The sequence below is a fragment of the Corapipo altera genome, unplaced genomic scaffold (assembly GCF_003945725.1).
Source record: "Corapipo altera isolate COAL_440 unplaced genomic scaffold, ASM394572v1 133, whole genome shotgun sequence".
NCBI classification, from domain to species: Eukaryota; Metazoa; Chordata; class Aves; order Passeriformes; family Pipridae; genus Corapipo; species Corapipo altera.
The window spans coordinates 948,561-966,563 of NW_020884939.1; the positions used below are offsets into that span (position 1 = coordinate 948,561).

The 18,003-nt window shown below is 38.0% G+C and overlaps 1 protein-coding gene across 4 annotated transcripts in view; it reads right to left on the reverse strand.

The window, feature by feature from the left end:
• CTNNA3 (catenin alpha 3) overlaps positions 1 to 18,003 on the reverse strand; it is a 433,577-nt gene that overhangs the window by 319,585 nt on the left and 95,989 nt on the right. For all 4 annotated transcript variants that reach the window (XM_027660928.1, XM_027660929.1, XM_027660927.1 and 1 more), the window contains one exon: positions 14,160 to 14,363. In XM_027660928.1, coding sequence (XP_027516729.1) covers positions 14,160 to 14,363 — 204 coding nt within the window. The remainder of the gene's footprint in view (positions 1 to 14,159; positions 14,364 to 18,003) is intronic.

Here is an 18,003-nt window from a genome sequence, read left to right on the forward strand (position 1 = left end):
TTCAACAAGCTGTCTACCTCTTCATCTGCCAAGGCTGTAAAAATTGGTGAATAAGATGTTCTGTTACGTCAGAAGGATGGGACAGTAACCCAATATATAGAGACAATACCATCTGAATTGATGCTATCATTTGAGCTTCAATACTTCACTCTGTTTGGACATCTCAAGGTAGATCCATTATTTTCCTTCTGACTAAAGGGGCTTTTACTTTGCAGCAATAACTCTCAAAAAAAATTAGTTTAAAAAAAAATGCGTTTTTCACCTTTAGTAAAAGCACACCAAAACCCATAAAATATTCTGCTCCTGAAATTCTTATAAAAATAAGAGCTTTGCAATCAGATATATTTGATTTAAGGATAATGAAGCAGGTTTTATGGGCTGCAGAATCTTATAAATCTTTTCTGATTTCGTTTGGGGTAGAGGGAAAAGAGGAATTTTTGAAGGAAAAGATGATAGATTACATCTGCCTGTGGGTAATAAGGCTTCCTACAAGGAGAAACAGCATAGTCTGAATAATTACATGCAGTCTGAGGCCAGAAGAGACATAGAACCTAGTACTGGTCAGAAATTTTGGCTGCCACAAAATACTCGTAAAAAATGCATGAGGAAAATAGCATGAATTCTTGCTGGTTATCCACATTTTTTCTTAATCAGTAGGTCTAAGTGCAATTCCTTCCTTCTGCTTTGCAGATATTGTTCCATTCTGCATCACGAATGTCAGCAGAAAATCAAAGTAATAGCCAAACTGCATGGAGAGTGCGTCAAAACATCAAAACTACAGCACAAATTAAAAAAAAAATATAAGTGGGACTGTATTTTAGCAGAAATATTGAGCATATTTTTCAAATAATGTCTGTAAGACACTACATAAACACGGGTGTCTGGAAATATAGGCAAAGTCAAAAAAGCACAGCCTGTAACATTCACAGACCACACTGTTTAGAAGATCAGTAAGACCCCACACCCAGCTGAGCTTAACTCCTTCAAGCAAGATGATATTCTGGGTCCATTAAAGTCAGTCACAGTTCCACCATTTGACCTTTTAAAGTAGTGGGATCTTTGCACTTGTACAGATGATAATTAGGATTCAGCAACAGAGATAAGAATGAGTGTTTTGCAGAGCACAGCTGGACCCAGACAATAACCACAACACACTAGTTAATCTCACAATTAAATACTCATCCGCAGTCTTTTGAGGTATTTCCTATATTAGAAAGAATACTTGATTAGAGGGTAACTCCTTCCTTCTCACACTGAAGAAACCAACTCATCCGTATAGTGATTTAAGAATTTAAATTTCATGTGTCACTGGGAAGCAGCTATTGAGCCTCCCAGAGACTGCCTCCCTCCTGACCAGAACTTCCTCCACCTTCTCCTTAAGAGAATCAAAAGATATGGAATCAAAGCTGTGCTTTACTGGAACACAATTCTGAAAGAGTGACAAAGTTGACCCGATGGATAAAAGAAACTAAAAATCAAAGCGTTAGTCAGCCAACCCCTCTCTTGCTCATCACGTACCCTTCTTTTCCTGAAAACCTGTTCTCAGGCTAAGAATTCTCAGCAGGGGTTTTTGAGATGCTATAACTTTATAAAATTCCCTCAGGATCCACAGAAATATTACCTTCTTTGTCCAAAATCTTCTCCAAGAGCGACCAGTTTGTGGCTTAGGAAGCTCCAGAAATTTCTCTCAGACGAGCATGCTCAGCTGTTCTCAATGGAAGTGCATTCTCCCTTGCTCCTAAAAAGCTCTACCTGAACAAGGGCTACAGTGGCTAACAAGGAAATTAAGTGACCTTTTCTCCCTGCCTCTGAGCCAAAATATAATATACTGTAACATTCAGTAAAGAGTAAACAATTTAATAACAAAAATTATGCTATCGATCACACCATCCCAGAACATCAAAAGTCACAGTTCATAGATCAAAAGCACCAGAATAACTTACATTTTTCTTCTTTGTAGTTTCAGGAACTTCAGGCTATTTTCTAGGTTGCCTTATGTATGACTTCAGCACAAGCTAATGAGATATTGAGTGAGAAATCATCAGCAGCTGGTCAAGTAAAAACAGTCCATCAATCATTTTCATTTCCTTAATGTCAGCAATTCTAATTTCAACTCTGGGAAAAAAATGTGTTTTAAACTCTGAAATACATCACATGAAATAGTGACATTTGATAGCACGTTTTTAGATTCTCAAGTTTATTGGGAAGAAGTCAGTTCAACACATAATGAACTCATTCTTCCTTTATAACCACAAAACCCAACGATAGGGGGAAAAAGAAATAAAAAAAAAAAAAAAAGGCTGCTTCAACTAAAGCAGATGAACAAACTGCCATCTATTCCAGAATAAATCCATTTGTACATAAAGCACCAGTAAAAATCCCGGAAGAATTGCAAAGAATCTTTTTCTAATATCCAACCTAAACCTCCCCTGACACAACTCCAGGCCATTCCCTGGGTCCTGTCCCTGGTCCCCTCAGAGCAGAGCTCAGTCCCTGCCCCTTCTCTGCCCCTCACAAGGGAGTTGTAACTGCAGGGAGGTCTCCCCTCAGACTCCTCCTCTCCAGCTGAACACACCAAGAGCCCTCAGTGTCCTCACACGGCTTCACTTCCCCTCAAGGCCTTCACCATCTTTGTTGCCCTCCTTTGGGCAGTCATATCTGCCTGACAAAACACTGAGTAAATCACCCCTCAACCAGAGCCAAAAGGAAGCAAAGTGATGTTCTCTCTTACATAAAAGCACTAAGAGCAGTGATATAGACATTCCTTAAGTTAATAAATAATTATTAAAATAATTAAAAGCAACAGTAAGTACAAAGAGTAATGCTAAATATTAAACATTATTAGATTTTATATTAACACTAGGAAATTATTGTGGATTTCTGCCAAACAACCAAATTATAGAAAGGTATGTTTTGTTGGTTGGTTGTTTTTTTTTTTACAGTGTATATCCATTTTCAGAGAAAAATGTTCATATGAGAGAACAGCTCCCATATTACATTACACAAATGCAATTTGGTTGGTTAAGGTTTAATCTTGTACAGCAAAATTCCAATTTTCTATCTCTTGTACTTAAGTTCTAGTTCATGAACAGATTATAGGATGCAAAATAGGTAGATTCTAAAATATTAAATTTATATAAATCTTTCTAATAAATTTGTCAGAGTACAAAAAAATCCTGCTGACATGATAAGGTGAATCATTGTTAAATGTATTATTTTCATGCTAATAGCTCACAAGGAAATAAACTCCTAGTATGCTTACTATCAATAGCTTGTTTTGTTAACCAACCTGGCCCAGATCCTTGAAGGGACAAAGTTATCTGGAGTTATCTGAAGATAACCTGGAAGTCTAAAGGCCCCACCAAACTTCAGTCCAGTTTTGATCCCTGCATATAAAAAGCACTCACTGCTACAATTCTACACTAATTGGGGGGGGGGGGGGGGGGGGGGGGGGGGGGATTAATTTGTAGTAAGAAAATTCAATATGAAGACTGGGAATATTACTTCAATAAAACTGTAAGCCAATAATCCATGGGGTTGGAAGAGACCTCATTGTCACTTTGTGCATCCTGACCACTCCAAAGCAGCACACATTCCTTATGTTGGGCAGCCTACCCAGCCTGAAATAAGTGCATAAAGAGACACTGTGGCCTCCCAAGGTAACCTGTTCCAGTGATTACTCATCTATATGGTGGATTTTTTAACCCAGTATTGCATATATTGTGCCTTTTGCCAATCACATTTGTCTTTCTCTGAACAGATATGGAGAATAATTTAACACCACACGCCTTATGAAAACCTTTTCCATATATGAAAGTATTAGCAGGTTCCTCTGCTCCTCCACCTTTTCCTTTCTACCTCACACACTCAGTTAAGTCAGCTGCTTCTTACTTCTTGCATGTTCTAAAATCCTTGCTTCCTTTGTTCCTCTTATCAGTCCATGTTATTCTTAAGCTGTGATGGCCAAAAGAGCCCTACTGACAATTCATGTCACCTGCAATTCTATATAGCTCCCAACACCATGTGAACAGTACCACTCCTAGGCCAGAAATCCTGGTATTTTTATGTATACAGTGAACTTCTTCCCAAGGGTAATTGTTTGCACTTAACATTTCAACTTGCAGATTTCAGACCATTTCTCCAACCTTAAAAAAAAAAAAAAAAAAAAAAAGAGAGAGAGAAAAAAAGAAAAAAAAAAGGCAAGGGAATGCTTTTATTGACCTATAAAATCCTTTGAAGTCACGCCAGGGTAGCATCATTCAAACTCTCAGTAATTCCACTCTTCATTCCCTCAGCCACCTTATTAATGAAAATACATCATTCTGATGGTCCCAGGCCAGTCCTTGCAGAATCACACTTCATTAAACTACCCCCACACTGACCCACAGTAGTATAAATAACAATTCACTAGGAACATTATTTTTCAGTGACTCTTATTTTCCCTCAGTACACACATAACTGCTTCTCAAGTTTGCTCATGGAAACGTCCTCTCAGTGTGCAAGTTACACATTTACTCCTTCCCTCGTGATCTCTTCCCAGCTATCCTGTCAAAGACCTCCATGTATTTGACAAAACGTATTTTGAATATACATGCTTGTGGTTTATTACCACCTTATCCTGAAGATTTTTAGGAAATGAATACATAAGGATTTCCTGAAGCTTCTTCAGCTTATCCAAGTCAAAGGGACTGACCTATAAATTCCCTAGTTTTAAGATGAGTCTTGCTTTCCTACCACTTTTTTAATACTCATTCCTCACAAATTTTTACAGTCAAGGCCAATGGTTCAGAAACTCCTTTCTTAACTATTGTTAAACCTTTTTCTGGCATATATTTCACTTTGTCTTATTAACTGCATTAAGCACTTACTCCCAGATAACTATTTACATGAAGCCTTAAGCAGGTAGAAAAGATGTATTATTTTTCAATTACTGTCCCCCATTTAAAAAGGTCTTCCCTTCTCATTATTTCTTTCTAAATTACTTCCAATGCGCAGATTTCCATCCTCTTCTTCACCATTAAAATTTGCAAGTTACTTTTTTCTTCTAACTGAAGGTCTTTGATGCTGTTCAAAACCTTATCAGACTTATCCCTATTTTAATGAAGCTATTTAGGTTTGTAATAGCACTCTACCAGATCTGCACCTAAATAAATGCCAGGGAAATAACATGAATATCTGACCTTTACCAAACATCGCTTTTCCTCCAGACATGGAAAAGCTTACTTTTCCATGAGGAAAAATATGTTCTATCAGACATTTAAAATGGCATTGACAATGACAGAGACTAAATGGAAAACAGAGCAAGACTTGAAGCACAACATCAGAAATCAGGAATACAGCTGACTGAAAATTCTCCAGAGGAATCTCTCTTCTATTGAATTTTGCCAGTTTATCAAAAGCAGGATATTCCATGGAAACAGAGAAAGCAGCAAGTATCACAAATGCCATTATGAACTTACCCCCTCAGAAAGTGGCTCCAAGCTGTCACCCAGCATTTCATGTTCCCTTCACCTACTCACTGGTTGGTCTCATTTAGGTCACACTTTTTACTGGAACTTCATAAAGTTTCACTTCCTTATTAATGCAAACAGAAGACTGGAAATATCATTATGGAACCAAAATGGTTCCAGCTTATGCGCATATGCTCTCTCATGTATACGTGATCCATTTGTGCAGTGCCCAGTTAGTAAAGACACATTAAGAATGTATATTAAAAAAAGAAGTACTAACCAAGTTTCCAGAGGAAATTTACCTTGAGCTCCAGTTTTGTTTTCCATTAACTGCTTCGAAGGTATATGTAATTATTATATTTCTTATTTTCTCCTAATTACGTGGAATTCAAAATTATTCTTCTTCATTTCTCTTCCAAAGAGCTAAATACATTCAGTAATATTCACTTATCTTTTACAGACTGATAATTCCTCCCATAAATATTAAGGTCTTGAAAAAATTAGAAGCTCACTACTTAATAGAAAAGAAAATCCTAGATTATTCCTGAGTAGAGTCTTGAGTCAAGTAGTTGACTTATCCTTTCTTTCCATCTTTGTACAAATTTTCTTTAATTTTTGCTACTGATAATGAAAAAATTGGCTAAAAATAATTACAATAACTTAAGATAGGAAAGATTTTCCAGTAAATAGAGCAAGTAGAATAATTTATTGAATGTATTCTACTAAGCATTGCAGCTCTCTGATTTTAGACATTTATTTTCTTTGCCTACGCAAAGAGAAAGAAAATGTGCCAACTGGCAACACAGGCTTAGAAAACAACCACAAGAAGCAGTTCTTGAGAAAAGCTGATCTTGAAAGGACTAAAGGACTTCTGTTTTTTATTAATATGATGGTGGAGGGTGGTTTGATTGTTTCATTTGCCAGCCTTCTGATTGTACGCATTCATCATAAACACAATTATACAAAATATTATTCTTCCTTTTTATTTCACCTGATTAGGAACGAGTAGAACATCAGACAGAAATAACAGACAACAACTGGAAATTAATCCACTGAAAGGAAAGTTAAAATAAAAAGAAAGTGCCAATAAACGCTGTTGATGACCACAGACTGGTCTTGATTTTTAAGCCATGTTTGGTTTTCTTTTCAGAAAGTAATTGGATATGGGGAATTTAGATTTAGATCTCCAGGTCTCCAATCTCTTTTAAGTCACTGTTTTAAGATCTGGCTGAACAGTAATGACAAAGCACTGGAATTTTTCAAGCAATATGATGCATTACTGATTTCATCAAAAGTTATCATAAGCTATTCCACATAAAACTCCATTGCTAATTTCCCATTAGGAAAAGATCAAGAGAAGTTAGGCAAGACATTCAGTCAAAAAGACAGGTGACAGCTACGCCAATATCTCCATTTCTATCAAAGAGAAGTCACGTCTGGTTCTATAAATTAAGAACTGCAGCATCTCATAGGTTGCTGGCACACAAATACCTTAAATCCGAGTAACTGCAAGAAAAAGCACTTGTTTTTAGCCACACAGTAGACCTCCACACTTAAGCTGATGAAATTCATAGGGAGAGCCTTTAATCAACCCCTTCCCAAATGACTTCTGCAAGGAATTCAAGGAGTCATTCTAACCTTTGTTTTACACAGAGGATTCACTACCACAGAATTTAACTTAGTAACTACTCTCCCTTTCACCACCTCAAGAGTGCCAGAGATTTTTCAAATGAAACTTTCTTTTTACTACTTTACTCCACATAATTTCTTGTCCTACCCTCATTACCCAAGTATCTTTTAATCTTCCATTAGCAAATAATGGGATTTACTTTATATTAAAAGAACCTGGCAGGGACATCCAGGAATTTGCACAGACATTGGAATTTATTCAAATCTTTAGCATCAAACTCCACATAGTGGAGTCAGCAGGAACGTCTGGACAGCACCCAAGTCCAACTAACTGCTCAAAGCACTTTCAACTACAGCCAAGTTCCTTTGGGTTTTGGATGGGAACTCCACAACCTTCCTGGAAAACCCATTCCAGCAAAACCAGCTGGTGCATCAACCCTTCCTTGCAGGTCCATGTAAAGTGCAAGCGTGCTGACAGTGCCCTCTCCCATCATCCAGGGCATTAATGGGCTGAACAGGACTGCACCCAGGGCTGCCACCAGCTCTTGGCCTTCAGCTGAACTTGGTGCTGATGATCCCAATCCTTTAAGCACAACACCCAGTTCTCAGCCCTGTCACTGACAGTTTATCCAGCCCATCTTTCCCCAGTCTGTGTCATGGGACACAGTGTCAGGAGTCGGACTGAAGTCAACATCAAGCACATTATCCCACTGAACATGTTTTTAAAGAACGCACAGAGATACTTGGGGTTGTGTAGGTTAAAAAAACCTTCATTGTTAAGTATGTAAGAGAAGAATTTAAGGCATTTTGAATTTGTTTCAAAAAATTATTCTTTCTTTTAAAAGCTGCATTTGGTACTCATTTGTCAGTCATATCAACACTCTATCGTGAGTTGCCTGAACTATCAATTAAGATTGACCTTTTTAATAAGAATTGTTACATATGGAAAAAGTAAATACCTTTTAACCTGAAACAGAACGCAATGTAGAAATGTATTTGGACAACAAAAATCAGCTGCCTCATACAGAGGATAAAACCCAAGATAAATGCATCTGAAAAACCAGCCTTCAGCAGTGTTCCTAGAAATGCCATCCTGACATTTAGAAAAATGACCAGCCTTTAACATCCTCCAGAAAATAGGAAACTGGTTGAGAAAAAACTCACATTGTAAAAACCATTTTCAATGAACTGTAAGAATTGGAAAATTCTTTTAAACTGAACAGCTAGCTAGATGTTGAGTTAATAAATACATGATTATTTATTTTTAATACTTGTCTATTACCATGATCAAGGATTTATTTCATCTTGGGGAGAGAAAATGCTGCTTTATTGCAGGTTCCCCTCCCCAAAAAAAATTAGTCTTCAGCAACCCAATGTATTTCCAGTCCTGTCAGGTATACTAAATGCAAATTACTGACTATTGTACTGAATCATCCTCTACAGAGCCATGAGCTGCTCCTCACGCTACATTACTTCAACACAGGCCTCATGTTCAAGATCCGATTAATCCTGGAATAGCTTCACTCAGAACTGTTAAATTAAAAACAGAGTTTAAGGAGAGAAAATCTTTCATTATCTTTCTCCAGCTCATGTGCATAGATCCCAGATTACTGCAAATTCCATAAAAATACCTGTAATCAGGTAAATTTAACTGCAGCTTATTTTTCAACTGTAAATCTATTTGGGGAATTCACTAGACTACTTTTGGCTTTTAAGTAGATTGAAGATCCTCCTCCTTAACAATTCATATCTAATTCCCCTATAAAACGTTTGACAAGAGTTAACATTTAGAAAAATAATTTTCAATTACACATACTGCATATAAAAGAAAGTCCTCTGTAGGAGTGCTTGAAGTCAACTCATGACATAATATGCCATGTGGTCATAGCAATTTTACTAGAATAAATCCTTTTTCTGAAAATCTAATACTCAATAAAGTCATAAAAAATCATTACAAAAAATACAAATAAAAAAAGAACTGAGTGACACTTTCCACCCACACATAGAATTTTTTCTAGTTTACATCTCAATATACCACAATTCCAAACTTCTCTGGAACAGCAGTTTTTTTAAGATGTTTGAATATGAAAAGGACAGTAAAGTAAGAGTGTTCAATCCAGTCTTTTTACAAAAAGACATGAACACAAGCTCTGTTTGTTCATGCCCCTTTGTAGAAATCAAAAATAATTTTAAAAAAAAAGGATTTCAGGAAGTCAGCTATTTCAACCCCTTGCATGAGTAAACACCAGCCATTCTGTTCCCAAAGATTTTAGCAAGGAATTTATGCAAAGTCCCTGGTTAGTTTAGGCTCAGTTATTCAAACAGAGAGCAACTACACAGGTCTAACAAAGATGACCAGGCAATTCTTAAAATTAAAAATACGAAACATTTCCTTTTTAAGTTGAACAAAATGTTTTCTTCAGTTTGAAATCACTCTTTTGGAGGAACTCTTACAACTTCCAGATCTATCTAAAATGTTGCCTCGGAGCATCAAAATGAAAAATCCAGTTCTCAGAACAAGATTAGGTAGCTAAAATGCGAGATACACTGCATCACTGTGACGAGAAACCAAAGTGTCTTTTCTTCCTTCTACCCAAGGAGGCGTTAAAAGTCTTCATCAGGAAACCACAAAGTACAAATAACGTCAAGTTTGAGGTATTTGTATGCTTGAGGTATCTATATGTCCTTCCACCCTAAAAGAGTAGGAATGGCAATAAAATACCACACAAACCATTATCAATCACAGTCTCTACAGCGAGACAGTGGGTCAAACCCTAACGCTGTTGTTGAAGAGTACTCAACGCAGGGGCAGAGCAAGGCATTAGCACTCCACAGCACTCAAATTTAAGAGCTGAGACAAAGGACAAGGCCCAGAACCTTACCATCAATAAATAAAGACTGCTGGTTTTCCATCCATTTTCTGAGTTTGAATTCCCAATGCTCAGGTTCCAGTAAGTGAACAATCAGAATTTGAAATGTAGACAGATACAATGGCACATCTCCCAGCTCTCCACTCTATCTCCCTTCCCACAGCTGGACCTTCCCCATGGATACAGAAGGCTCTGTACTGCATCCCTTCTCCTTAGAGGGCACAGCACAGTCCAGCTCTTTCCCTGTCTCAGGTGTCCCCCTATTTTCAGGGATTCCAGCTCCTAACCTCATCCTCACAGCACTTCAGCTGGTGCACTCAGATCCCAAAATGCCTGAAACCCAAATGTGGTGTGGACACAAGCCTGTGGTGAAGCAAGAGGCCATAGAGAACCTTGAGGGAACCCAATTTGATGAAGACCAGGAGCTGCATTCCCAGCAAGGTTCAACTATGCCTGACATGCAGTGTGGGTGCTTCACTGTCTGCCACCACCCACTTCACCTCCCTTGCAGCATCATTCCTGGAGCAATCCCACACTGTCTGACACAGAGCAGGGCAGGTTTATAGTCAGGCTCAGCTTGGCCTGCCCTTGCACTACACAGATGGTCAGGGCTGGACTATCAGTACACCAGACATGTAACATAAATACACACCGTGTGGTCAATTCAGTTCCCTTCCTGATCTGGCCTCAAGGTAAAATTAGTCATTAGTCTCCTCCCATTTTTCAAATGTCTCAGTAAAAGACTGAACACAAGAGCCACAGGCACGCCCAGAACAGCAGGCTAAATTATCAAGTTGTTGCTGGTTCACAGAGCTTTGGTGCCCAGTTCACTTTGAAAATCCAGATGAAAATGCCAGCTACTGTATTGACATTATTTGACCCCAAAATTTAGGTAATCTTAACATAAACACCCAGTTAAGAAACAGAAGTCTTTGAAATGCACAAGAAGAAAGTGAAATCACAACTGATCAGAAGAGACAAAATACACCTGCCCAATATGAATTTTATACACACACATATATCCAACCAATAGCCAGAACAAGATGAGAAACTAATGAAGCTCAAATATCATGAAATGACATTCCAGAAGTAAGGAAATTTTAATTCAAGAGCACAGCTCTCATCTCATCACTGTATCTGACCCTTCTTTACCAACCTTAACAATCTAGGTAGTGATTTTATTCAAACCCACAGGAGGATGAAGAACAATTATTCAGGCATACCTTCCCTACTTAATGAAGGCAGAGACAGCAGTGCCTGCAATCATCCTAATTACTGCTCACAACAGCTACTTCAGCTCCCACTCAATCACAACTCTATTATCCCTTTTGACCACCCAGGTAAGTGCACACCTTTATTGTGACTGAGTAAAAGCAGAACCCGAGAAACATGGAATTAGTATTGCTACACTCCAATGATTTCAATAACTTTTCATTGTAAAGGATGAAGAGGGAAGACAAGAATTTATCATTAGGAAAATGCAAGTGCTTATTACCAGAAGAAAATGATTGCTCCTATGGATACATTATTACATTCATAGCCATGCTATAGCATGATTCTGCCATTGATAAGCTATCCAAAGCCACAGTAGTAAATCCTGTTATTTGATGTCTTAAAATGCAAATATATCCCCTAACAATGTACGTCTATGAGTAAAATTCAGAAAGGACAATGATAGGACAAAAATAATTCCAAAGAATTTTTTTAAAAAATTCAGAACAAAAGTTGCAGCCTTTCTGAGGAATTATAAATGTATTTGCAATTTTCTATGTGCCTGAATTACTTTGTGAACAGAAAAACTTGAAGGTTCTTAGAGACTGTATTAGTGTAGAGACCATTTTGCATCACCTCACTGTGATAAAGTTTCTGTGAAAAACAGACATTTACATAAAAGCAAGTATCTGCTGAAAAGATGTTTCTCTCAGCTTGCATTAAAAACTCTTTAAAGAAAAGATTTTTAGTAATTTTTCACTGACATCAACAGGCTCTTAATTCCACTTGAGGTCCTTAAGGCTTATAAGAGACTTTAAAGAACTGAGGAAAATAAAAAAAGATAAATTTAGGAACCACAAAAGCTATAGTCTTCATACCATTTCAAATATTGGGGCTAAATCCTAAGTTCCTGTACATTTGTTCAGACACCGAGGCCTAGTTTCAAAAAAACAGTCAATGCAGAACCTACCTAGAATTTAGGCACCCAAGTCCTTGGCAATGACCCTGTTTAAGCTCAATGCTCAGTATTGAAAAACTTGTTTAATGCAGTCTCAGTAATAGCCATAAACTATTCTTGGTGAGTGTTTTTCTATTCAGTTCAATAATAAATGTATAGGCAGATCAAGAGTTCTAAAAGAAACTAAGAACTTTACATTCGCTCTTGTCATTTAACCATAGGATAACACCTCCTAACTTTAAATCTTTTGTATTTTTTCCTTTCTGCCCCTCATCTTTGCCACCTTGTGCTGTCACTGTGTTCTGCAGCAAATTATATGACACTTTCCCTTACTGACATATTTAAATAGCTGCTTTCTGACTTTCCCAAGTCAGTGGCGCGGGATACGTATTCTTCTTTTTCCCTTAGTCTGCATTACATAACCCTAAAACCATGATTGCTTCTGAAATAAAAAAGATAACCCCGATTTTGCTTCAAGAGTCTAAGAATTTGACTTACAGTCTTGTATTTTTATGCCAGCAAGACATAAAAAGCCATTCTTGGGACAAACCCACCGTGATCTTTTGGACTCATAGGGGATGCTGTTCACCACATCTGCAACCTGCCACATGCTCTGGGCTACTAAAAGCTGGAATCACAGAATCAGCTAGACCTTCAAGATCATCGAGTCCAATCATTAAAGGTGGATGGTCTAACTCTTATTATACTTTCAGCCACTTAACAGCAAACCTGACCCACTCTAGAGCAGACATTGCTACAGACATCTGCTACAAGAGAGTATCAAAGACTACTGTGCCAAGCTGAAGAGATCACACACAGCCAACCCATGTGTAAAGCACCACCAGAGAAGTTCAGGAATTAATGCTGCATTCAACAGAAACTGCAGCTAAATTCTGAGTAAAAATATTACAGCACCTTTATCTGGTAGAGGGACTGGAAGAGCAAGTGGAATAAAGCACCTGTAAATTTCACCTGCTGCCCATTAAATAAAGAGAAAATATCAAAAAGTACAATATCTGTGTGATGAAAAAGACATCTGATATGCTTAGATTATCTTAGTCCCTACACAACACTATCCTAATAACAAGAGAATAAGAAAATAGTCACATTAGAACAGCTTTGGACTCCATTAACTGGTATGATTTACAGAATAGAAAGGAATTGCAGCTTCCCAAAAAGGAAACAAATAGCTGTATCATACAATTGCCCTCTCAATGTGCTTGATGAATCATCTTGAGTTATCTTTAGATAAGAACAGTATGTCTACAGAAAATGTTTACAGACAAAAAGCATGGAATTAACACTGTGTACCCATATTAACACTACCCGTCTCCATAGTCTCAGGAATTAACTTCCAGAGATAACAAATGCCAAATCCATTTGTCAAACCTAAAAGAAAAGTTATTTTTAAAACACAAACTATATTCCTTTTCAAAAAATTCACAGCTGAATTAGCCTATAAGCATGCCAGACAACCAGATTTCTGGATTTACCCAACAGTACTATCTTCCCAACCTAGCAATTCGGTAATTTTTACATTTGTAACTTGGTGCTCTTACACTCCACTGATGTTAACACTCTACTTGAAAACAACACTAACAGATTACTTACATTTTAACAAATTATTAATTAAATTGTTGCATTCTACAGGAACAGAGATTACAATTTCAAACTCTGCTCTAGGAAGTGGCATTAGGAAGAAACTCTTGTTGCTGGCACAGGAAGGATTATGTCTGTCCTGAACTAGTGATGGTTCACAATAAGTATAAAATAATCTAAACATGTATCTGTGATAGAGCACTTGCTACAGACTTTAGACACAAGCTATTGTATATAATACAATACCTACTCATTCTGGGAATGTGTATTTAGTTTTTACTTAGATTTATGTAGAAAAATGTCCTTTTCAGCCTTTTAAAGAGCATGTCGAGAAATACAGGTTAAACTCTAACTGACACTAATTATGGCTTAAATTCAAATATACTCTAACAACAGGCTTTGAGACAGACATTTCAAAAAGGGAAAAGTCTGGTGCCTCACGTTGTTGATGTACTCGGAGAGCAGGTCCTGCAGGGCCTGGCGGATGGCGTTGCACTCGGCGATGATGCGCTCCCGATGGACATCCCGCGTGCACGAGGAGTCGGCCAGCAGAGCTGCTCCACTTATAATGGCTTCCAGACGTTTCTCTAGGGAGGGCCTTATTGTCTCCTCATTCACTACAAGAGGATCCAGGACAATTAAATTCTGCAAAAAATAAGGAGTCCGGTTTAGAAAAGTCAGCCCAATCAGGTTACTGCTCTATTTTTTACTTGCATGAACCACAGTGACATTGTGCTTCCTAGACTTGCAACCAGCCCTTCCCACTGGAAGGTCAAAAAACTTTTGACCACGGCAGATTCTGTTTTCCCTAGTGGGGCTGTGCATAGAGATCATTTGTAGACAAACCCAAATTGTCTCTGCCATTCAGGTCTCACTACTTTCTAAGCCAGTTATCCATGTTATCAAATCCTCAGACCAGAGTCTCGGCTTTGTTTGAAAGAGGGGTTCAACACCTCCAAACTTTAGTCTTTTACAGATCAGGAGAACCTCTGGATTTACCTCAAAAACAGCAGTGCTAGCTCACAGCTGAGAATGTCACATCAGATTACATGAGCAGTCTCCTTCTGCTGATTTTTAGCCTGATACAATCCCACACTGTGACAAAGTCACTGCTGCTACCTTTAACAGGCTGAATATGTGCAAAGATAAAAAACAGAAACTTTTGTTTAACAATTGCTTTTTTGCTAAGGACCTAGATATAAGTGTCCTTTGCTTTTCAGTAGGTAGTGTAAACCAAAGCAGACAACTCTTTTGGCTTGATAAAATTAATAACATTTGTGCGTCAAGCAAATAAAGGAGAGAGGATATTTTCATGAAATGTGAAAGTAAGTATATTTGAGCTGCAGCATTTAAAGAAATACAAACTAGTAATTTTTAATGTAACTGAATATGTGAAACAGTGCCATTATGGTTCTGACCACCAAACCTCTACTCCACATACACCCATTTACCTCTTACACCCGCAGGTAGTTCAAACATTTCAGAAGAAGTATCAAACAAGAAAACTATGCCATATACCATGAAGTGGAATTTTTCTGTTACCTATTCTGAGATACTATAAAAAGTCTAAAACTGAGATCCTGGATTTGTTCCAGGAAGTGAAAGGATAGACCATTAAAATGGTTTATGGGTCTATGTCAAGTGTTCCTGTGTATCCAGTCGATGTAACCGCAGATTAAGTTAAAGCAATAACTGTGTATTTCCAAGTTCCTGGATTTTCTCAAAACAAGGTTCACCTATCCAGATACAATAACAGTGAAAAGGAATTTATGTGCAAGCAGGAAGGAAAGAACCTCATTATTCTGAAGATTAAAAACACAGCTATTTGTATATCCATAAAGCAACATAATAACCTAATTAATTAATTCCTAATTCAAAGATGTAAAAAATATGCTGATCATGGAAATCTGAATTTTACATACAACTATGGATCCAAAGCCAAACTGGGATAGAACAGTTTGCCCACTCACAAAGACAGAGGAAAGCAAACAGGCAGTTCACTGCTTTCGTCCTCTTTTGCAGAAGTTGGAGCCAGTTAAGAACCACTCAACATTTAAAAAAAAAAAAATAGCTGACTTTTGCCTTCTCCAAACAGGAGAGAAGAAAAGCTGAAATTTTGCCAGGGTCTGGCAGACCCTGCCATGAAGGCCAAAATACAAAGGAAAGAAAGAGCACTTGGACAGAATAAAGGAGGCTTGCTCTTCTGCTCTGAATACCTCTACATTCCCTGACCTCTTGCTGCCAGTGGATGGAAGCTGCAGCACAGGAAGTCATTTTGCTTTTGCAGGCAACTTCCTAATTGCCAACGTCTAGAGTCAGGCCCGATGGGAGCAGCAATCCAGCTCTGTGTTGTCACCAAAAGCCTTCCTTTCCTGGAGCAGCTGTTTCCACAGAAGGAAGGAAATGCACCTGAAGACACTTTTCTGGAAGAGTGAAGGCAGTACGATACCACTTGTCCACAAGGAGAACTCAGAGACAGATTAAAAGTATTAGCATAGGGCATCCATTTTTCTGTTCTTTTCTTTGCTGAGCTTCATTACAACAGTGAGAGAAGGGCTGGAAGCAAAGAAAAGCTGCACCCCGTTTACCTGGAGAAAAGCTGAGTTACTACACATCTCAAACACAACAGGCATGGCAGGAAATTAGGGAAATGCAGTACAGGGAATTGTAAGAAAGTGGTATGGAGTGCCATTAAGAAGTCTGAAATGCAGGGGAAATTAATCCCTTTTAGCTGTCACCTCAGTAAGTAAGAATACGTAACTTTAAAAGCAGAATCAAATAGTTCTCAGCAGTAGAAAATGTGTTTTCCTGCCTAACAAGCATCGAACAACTCCATTATTCAGATGTTTGTTACTTCAGCTGTATCCAGACATAGCAAAATTAAAAATGAAGTAGCTTCGACTTTTATAACTAGCACATTAATATATATATATTTGGAAAACTGCATAAAACTAGCCATTAGTGTTCAAATATTTACATTTTAAAATTATATATAATTAACTTGCACCCAAAAGACAAGTTCACATTAATCCTATGCAGAAAAGACTCGTCCATATCAATCTTCTAAGAATGACAAGGGAAGATCTTCTAAGATATAGTCAGTTCCAGAGGTCAGGAGATTCATTTCTGATGTGGAAGAAGGTGTTGGAGATTTGAAACTCTGCCTCCCTCAATCACAATTAGAGCCCTTAATACCGAAGTGTTCTGTGGTACTTCAGATCAGCTGAATTTTTGCCACTTGGTCCTGGAGCAGCAACTTTCCTTTCAAGCTCCCAGCTAAGTCCCCTCATGCCAGGCTATATGTACAATGTCCATTGTAATGCAAAACACACCTGCCAAGTACAATATTGAAGTGTTACTGCACTAAAAAACAGCTTCATTGATTGTGGAAGATTAAGACACACCTAAAGGCTACAGCCAATTAGCCATTTAGCTAGAAAAATGACTGCCTTCAAATCTCAGATGAAACAGAGGCAGAAATGTCTTCCTTTGGGAGACAGTTTGTAGAAAGTTCATGCCAAGATGGACCAATAGCACTGACAAAAAAGCTACTGTGGTCCATCACCAAATAATCAGAAACATCTAGGCAGCAGTAAACAGGAAAATACGAGTTAAGACTCTGCCCACAGATTAAATTCTTCAAACAATTTCACCAACTATCTATAAGTAAATCTACGCAGAAAAGACCCAAGGAGGAGACACCAGCCATGGCACAGGCAGTCCTGCAGTTCTGCTTTAAGAGGCTAAAGAGTGCTCAGCTACCTGAGCTCTTAAGCGTAAGTGAGCATTTAAGAGGAGTTATTAGATCCCTGTTTTCTCCCTCACTGGACTTCCGATGCGTGAAAAAAGAGAGATCACAGGTATCCAGAAACTTCGTTCTGTTTCCTGAAGTTTTGGACTGATTTACAGCCTTTGGACATCATTAAAGGACCACAGAGCAGCTGAACACGCTGACAGAGCCAGGCATGCGACACCTGGATCATTTCGTGACAAACCTCTTTACATTCAGAAGATGCAAGAGCAGGGAAAGGCATCAGTTAACCTGCACCCACACACTCTTCTCACAGATCTTAATATGCAATTAAATTTTAAAGTTCCAATTTTGCATTTATTTACAAATGGCGTGGGAGTTATTTAGAGCCTTTCAGAGAATCTACTGATTTAAGGGTTAGCTGCTCTAATTTTACTGGTGGTTTCCTCACCTCTAAATCTTTAATAACTTCCACACTGCCAGCACTGGCAAAGGAAGAATGACATTGCAGAACATGTAGATACTAGATGGTTG